We start from the raw sequence: 7,356 nt of genomic DNA on the forward strand, positions 1-7,356 counted from the left end.
CAAAGGAAAGAAATAGCAGCGTCACTCTTCTAAAGAAAGCTCGCTGTGTATTCAGAAGTATGGTCAGCAAAGTCTCACACTTAAGGATTCTGACCTCAGGCATCCCAGAGAATTTTGATAAGAACAGATTCTCCTCTGGAATAAACAGAGATAACTTTATAATATCCTAGGAATTACACTCTGTCCTCCAAATACACTGTCTCAATTCATAGATACTATAAAGTCCACATTACTACTACCCACATTTCACAGATGAAAAAATGAGACTCAGCGAGCCTTACAAAGTTGCTGCCTGCCACGGAGCTATTAAATGACAGGCTGGGGTTGGGGGACTCTGGCTGTCTGATTCCAAGGGTCCATGCATTTAACCACCAGGAAAATTTACTAGGAAGTGAAGTACTTGAACACCATTACTCTTGTTCTCTTTTGTTAAGAAGAACCAATTCACTGACATGACCCCAACACCAATATAAGAGCATATGTAGGCATTTCTCCCAGTGCAGAGACACACCTTCAAATGATCCAGCCCCGCTGAACTTCAGTTAGACGGCTTCATCAAAACCGAGGCAGCAAGAAGTGACTGAGACTCTCATTTAGTTTGAAATTAACTTTGAATTGTGCCCATTTATTTTCTATTACTAATTCACTTCTGATATGGTCAGAGTTTTTCTGAAAACATTGATATTTTAAGAGGTAAGAGAGTGTTAGAAAACCCACAGGTAAATAAACTTTCAATAAAAACAGAGACAGGATTAATATGCTTCACTATATACAGAAACACGGAAACAAACTGCAATTTTTCAAATTAATTTGTAAGTCCAAATTTACACCAAATATATTTCAAACTGCTTTCTCCATGCAGTAAGCAGGAGCAGACAGATATGAAGACATTCTGCTGGTGGCCTAAGTGTTCTCAAAAAACCACACTGCGAGAAGTAAATCTCTATCACTTGGTAAGTGTCATCCCAAGACCCTCAGAAGCCTACATTAACTTGGCTGCACAAGTAATTTAAATATGCAACCATATTATTTGATAAAATCCCAACTGGGTATTAAAGTATGTTTTTCTTAAATCAAATTATTACTGCTCTGCTGCGGAAACTCTCTGTGGGGGTATTAAAAATGATAAAGCAGTGACCCCAATACTAATATGCATGTAAATTTCTATAATCATTCATCAGTAACATAATCTTTTATAGGTTTCATACTCCCTATAACTGTGGCTTTCAAACTTTTTTTACTATAACCCACAGCTTATAACACGCCTGGTATGTATGCGCGGGCATGTGCACACACACACACACGCACACACACACACACACAAAGTTTCAGAAAATAATCCTACTGCATGCAATGCACTTATTTCTTTTCTATTCTATTTCAGTTTTCAAAATGTTAGTAGGAATTCACTAATGTGATTTCATGAACAACTAATGGGTTATAGCCAGTTAGTTGAAAAATACCACATTCAAGGACTTAAGTTCACGGAGAAGTATAAAGTGAGAATAGTAAGAGAGATCTGTAGGGCAGCTACGGTTAAACTTCAAGTACATTTGAAGAACATAGGCTTGGGGCATGTTGCTCATTGTACTGCGTTCTTGACAAGCAGAGAAAGGAGCTCTGGGTTGGGGCTCAGGAATATTCAAGACATCTGAGTTTCCCTTGAGTAACGGGAACTCCACCTGATGGATACATCCACCTGGTGGATAGAAAAGCTGAGGACAGGGCACACACACCTTGCTTTCTCACACACGCACTACCTAGTAGAATCCTCATATGAAGTGAACCCTTAGTTCAGCGCCCTGAAAATTCTGCCAACCTTTGTACAACTGAACAGTGAGCCTTTCCCACGCACCTGCACACGTCACAGGTGCGCTGAGCCGGTCTGGCGTAGCAACGTTAGGAACCTAAGTGACCGCCTCAGCATGGGAAAGGCTGACGCCAGGACCCCGGCTGCGGACAGAGAGTGGAGAAAAGGAAAGCCCTTTCCTAGAGTGACTTCTAAGGACTTGGCCATTACAATTTTCCATTTCCATCTTTAACTTCCATTTTTAAATTTAAAATTTGACGTAGGGGCCAGGAGGATAGCTCCATAGTGGGGTGCATACTTACTATACATAGGGCCCTGGGTTTGATTTCCAGCACAGCATGGGTTAAAAAGGTTTTATTCATTTAAAATTTTAAGTATTTGAGATGTCAACTACAGTAGAGATGGTGGATATATCTCTAGCCATTTCCCTTTTATAAAGATTAATGAGAAAAATTCAAACATTCACAAGTTAAACAGAATTGTATTATAAACCCCCATATACCTATCAAAGAAAGTCAGGAATTACCAAGATTTGGGGACCATTCACATTCACCCTCTGTGTTGTTGCTGCTAGTATTTTAAAGCAAACTCGACATAATTTCACCCCTACTTACATAGCACGTGTGTCCAGATGTATGATGTTTTCTTTATATAACTACAATGTCATTATTGTGTTTAAAAGAATTAACAACCCTTTGTTACCCTCTAAAACATCATCATATGCAAATTCACCAACGTGCCTCAGAATAGCCTTTTACAGTTGGTTGGTTAGATCGAGGGTCTCACACGCCTTTGGTCACGCGCACCTTCAGTTTCCGTGGCTTAGAGCTACACGACCTCAGGCTTGTTTTCATCATTTGACTTTGACTTACTGTAGAAATGTGGCCAGTTCTCTTGTAAAATGTTCTGACTCCAGATTTACCTACTTCCTCAAGAATCATTTAGCACACTGCTCTACCTCCATATAGCCTATGACCTAGAATTTAACCTTAATTGTTTGACTAGATAGAAGTTCAATGTTTTTGCAAGAATATCAATTGTGCTGCTTCTTATATCATATATATCATATCCTATCACATCAACAGGCACACAATGTTCTTTGCCCTGTTTTCTTTGGAGCTTTGATTGATCAGCAAATTCAGGTGGTGGCAGCCAACCTAGACATTACAATGTTTTTACTAACCTTGCATCTAATAATTTCATTCCCTGATGACTCTTCCTGAATTGTGTATTCCATAAGGGATTACAGAATGTTGATTTTCTAATGCTCCCCTCCAAACTTCCTAGCTAAAATTCTTCTGTGAAGAACTTCGTCCTCAACCAGGTTGTCTGGATACTTGGAAATACGATTACTAAAGGAGAAGCAGACAAATGCTTTGATTTTCCTCTTTAATGGCCAACGTTCAGATTCGTAATTCAGAGAACAGTGAGTTTTTTGCTCGCTTTGCTTACATTTTAAATGTTTATACATTCACTGTATGTCATAATCTAACCGCTGCATCTTCAGCTGTGTCCCTTCACAGTGGTTTCTATGCCTGTTTAATAAGACGTCACTGGTCGTCGATGCCTTTCTTGTTCACTGGAACAAGATCAATAAATATTGTTCATTTCTGGCTTAATGTGTGGAATCACCTGTTCTTCAAAACAGCCCTGCTAGTGAGAAAGCCCTGCTTTGCTTTAGTGAAGAATAGCAGTAAGAGACGACAGTCTAAAAATGAGGACTGCTCATTGCTCCCCAGTTGCCAGAGTGAACAGAGGTACTATTCTGAAGAAATAATGAATTCCAGCTTAAATTTAAGGCCACAGGATTTTCCGATTTACTTCTGGGTTTAAATCACGGTTGCCAACCTCTTCATGTAAGTATTAGCTTCACCTTACGGTATCTACTATAAATGAAGTAAATAGTACTACTAAAATGGAAATAACGAATACAGTTCCAGATTTCTCTGCAGGTCAATTTGATTTTAGACTCTATTCCATTGAGAATGCCACTTGAATCACTTCTCTTCTCTGTATTAACCAGTTTTTTAAAAACAGTAAAGAAAACTTTTCCCTTCTTTTTTTCCCTCCTTAAAAGTATAAGGCCTGTGAAAGTATAGATGTGGTCAGTAGCGGAACCCAAAGGTGCGAAAATGCTTCGTCCCTTCCCAGTGAACGAGAGCCAACGGCACCGCCTTGCCGTGAGCACCCGGGCTGTCGAAGGCCCGTCCACCCTGACTGCCCGCCCTGCGCCCGGAGCAGCCTAAGGCGGACCCCCTCTTCCTGCTTCCCTCTTCTCAGCGTCTCTGCAGCGCGGCGGAGCACCGACAGCGCGGCTCACAGAGGCGGCGCTCCGTGTGCGCTTGCAGAGTGAAGAGCAGCATCCCGGCAAGTCAGGTTTTGAACAGGGACTGATATCGCCGGTACGCTTACTCAGGACGGACCGCGAACCCCAGGGTAGGTTTTACGTACGGTCTGTCCGTTCAGGTTTTGCCTTCACAATCCTAAAGTTTAAACATTTTATAAGAAATATTTTTGGAATGTGAATGATGTTGGGCTTTGCATAAAGGGAGAACTCCAGAAATACCTCACCTGGCCCCCAAACTTTTTTTAAGAGTAGTAACAGATTTTCTTTCTCTTGACCTTTAAATACTGCAGTCACACTCCCTTCCTTCCCTCCTTGTCCCTCCTCTCCTACCCCCCGTTTCCCAGAAACTCCTATTTAGGAAACACAAGATATTCCAGATTGGCAGGACTGTGCTGAAAATGACACGACTTTCCACAAGCCCGACGTCCGTCTTGGCGAGGACATGCTGAAAGGACATCATCTGTTGCTTCAGTGAATACAATCCTCTCTATATGCTGAGCGGGTGAAAGCAAACAATGAAATATGTACGTGTCAGGTGACTGCAATCAGGGACGGAAAGCTCTTTGCAGAGAACTGCTGGAGACAGGAAGGCTGAGGCGTGCGGAGGTGCAGAGGCAGAAAGGCCGCCCTTGAAGAAGAGAAGCACCCCTTCTCCTAAGCCTCAGGGGATACGGCCCGGGGCAGGGGGCTAAGCAGCTGTGGACATAACAGTGACGGTCTGTTTATTCTGTGAGAGACACCAGGAAAGGCCATTTGCTAAGCGTGCTTACAATTATATAAGAGAAGATAACTAAATGAATACAGAGCTCAGCTCCTGCTATGTGTCAGGCGCTGCACTAGATTATAAATCTATATTATATAAAATGTTATAACATATAGATATCATATATATAATCAAAAACTTATAACCAAAATCCACATCAGTACCAATACCTGGATTTTACAGAACAGCCAGTGCGGTTAGCGAGGCGGCTGTTACTACTGTCTGACGCGGAGTCCCGAGGGATGAGCGGGACAACAGGTTAGCAGATCAGGCACGCACTTCTGCTCCTGCTCAGACCAGAGGGCACGCATCTGCACTAACGCAGAGGTACAGTCAGAAGGCGGCAGCAGCGGTCAGGCCGCGTCCAGCCCGGGAGCGGGGTTTCCCGGCCCTTGCGTGAAGCGGGCACTGCCAGCACCCAGCCCGTGGCACCTCCACACAGCCGCTGGGCTCTGCCTTCTCCAGCCGTGTGGGCAGGGCCGGCCCTCAAGGGGGGCAAGAGGTTCTGCGGGACGCAGTCACCAGGAGCAGCTCTGCACTACGGACGCAGGAATGGCGGTAGCCGCACCCCTGCGCTGCCCTGCTGTGGTGGACAGCGGCCGAGGCACGCCCCCCGCAGTTGCCCGCAGCTCACAGGTACTGCCGTCTAGGTGCCCTCAGCGGCACCTGCTGCCCAGCACTCACTGCAGTGCCTCCCTGCCCTCCGTCTCACCCCCGGCGCCTGCAAGTGCGACCCCAGGTCCCGGACGGAACAGGCCGCTGTCCTTAAACAGTCTCAGTTCACCCTGGGGACTCAAAACCAAAACAGTGGAGGACGGAGATGTGAAGCCAGAGGACCAGAAGTGCTGGGGAGAGGAACTCCGCCGCCGACCAGGGGGCCGGCTGAGGTGCAACGGAATTCAAGTCACAGGAGGAGGAGAGGGCAAGGAACGGGGCAGGCCAAGGCCGCTCAGGCTGCAGAAGGGAAATCAAGTCAGAGAGGAAGGCAGACAGGTGGGAGTCGGGAGAGCAGTCCGCTGCGTGCGCTGGGAGTCAGGGGCAGGACGGTGTGCGGTGATGGCAGGGGCAAGGGCAGCCCGAGAGCGTCCGCTCCTGAGTGGAGAAACACCGAAGAAACCGCAGAACGGTGCAGCCAGTGGCTGGAGCGCCGGAGTTCTCCTCCAGGAGTGCTGGTCCGCTGCGATGGGGGCAGGAGCTGCGAAGGGGAGAGGCCAAGACCACCTGTGAAAGCGTGACAGTGAGCTGGACGCAGGTCCGGCCAAGCGTGACAAAGGGAAAGCCTGGACGGTGACGATCTCAGAGGGAAAGGCAAGTCTGCAGGGACGAAGTGGAAGTTGCTCCGTTCTGAGGTGCGCCAGGCTGCCCCATCTCTACGGAGGAGGAGGAGGGAAGAGCGTGTTCCTAAGGGAAGGCAGCACGTTACTGGGCGGCAGAGGATGCGGAAGGGTATTTATAATGGAAGAGTTTTCAGCACACACAGGGGAAAGAGCGGGGAGGGAAGTAATCTAAGGAAGACAAGCCATTGGGAGAGAGGGAGGACTTCCGTATCAGTTAAGGACCTCAGGGGCACGGGGCAGTGGCTAGGAGGTGAACGGGATGCAAATAACTGAATAAAGGCCAGGAGGGCGACAGCATGACACCATGACAAGAGCAGCACCTCTGGAGTCAGACCTGGATTAGTTCTGGGATGTGAAACTGACTCTAGGATCTGGGGAACAGTATATAAACTTCTACGTCTCTATTTTCTCATCTGTACAATGGGAATAGTTATTTGGTGTTATTTTGAGGATAAAATATGAAATGTTTAGCCCCACTCCTGGTTAACAAGAAGCATCCAATACATGTTAATTCTTGTTTATTACAAGTGGCTTCACGGTTTTGAATGAATCCCTTGGTATAAAGAAATTTAAAATCAGTTGGCCAACGGTCCCGGCTATTGTTAAGATTCATGCATTCTTATATTTGTCAGGTAAAAACCATGCACACACAAATTCAGATATGTATCAGTCTAAATTATTTCCTTTTTCCTAGAAGGTAAAATTTCTAAGTCTTTGTATATGTCCAATTTCTCTGTTACCAGAACTGGGTCCACGGTGCAGCAAGTGAGACCAGCAAGACACAGAAGTTAGAAGCCTCAGTCAGTACACAGCCGGAGCACCAGGACCCCCGTGAGCACCCTGCGCCTGCCTTGCCTCACCACAGGCCAGGCTCTGCCAGTAACTCACGGGGGCCGCTGCTTAGCTCCGAGAGCAGAGCTGTTCCTCACACAGACCCGGTTACACGGATCGGCACGGCGTGCGGACCTGCGAAGGCAGAGTCACTCTCTTGTGAGTCGTGGATGCTCCATAACTAATTGATCTGAACAGATATATTTCTCAGACTTGTTCACAAGGTTTCATATTATATCACATTATATATATATATAAATTTATTCCT

At 45.9% G+C, this 7,356-nt stretch overlaps 1 protein-coding gene across 1 annotated transcript; it reads left to right on the forward strand.

The window, feature by feature from the left end:
• Positions 1-2,765: 2,765 nt before the first annotated feature.
• On the forward strand, positions 2,766-7,342 carry LOC102003103. The gene is made up of 2 exons (XM_005377954.2): positions 2,766-6,889; positions 7,001-7,342. The coding sequence occupies exon 1, from the start codon at positions 5,473-5,475 to the stop codon at positions 6,145-6,147; it is 675 nt and encodes a 224-aa protein (XP_005378011.1). The 5' UTR covers positions 2,766-5,472; the 3' UTR covers positions 6,148-6,889; positions 7,001-7,342.
• The last annotated feature ends 14 nt before the right edge of the window (positions 7,343-7,356 follow it).

This window comes from Chinchilla lanigera, unplaced genomic scaffold, assembly GCF_000276665.1.
Source record: "Chinchilla lanigera isolate Chin_1 unplaced genomic scaffold, ChiLan1.0 scaffold00011, whole genome shotgun sequence".
NCBI classification, from domain to species: domain Eukaryota; kingdom Metazoa; phylum Chordata; class Mammalia; order Rodentia; family Chinchillidae; genus Chinchilla; species Chinchilla lanigera.

Excerpts from the sequence above, each read along its gene's own strand:
- LOC102003103 (XM_005377954.2), top strand. The coding sequence starts at position 5,473 with ATGGCGGTAGCCGCACCCCTGCGCTGCCCTGCTGTGGTGGACAGCGGC.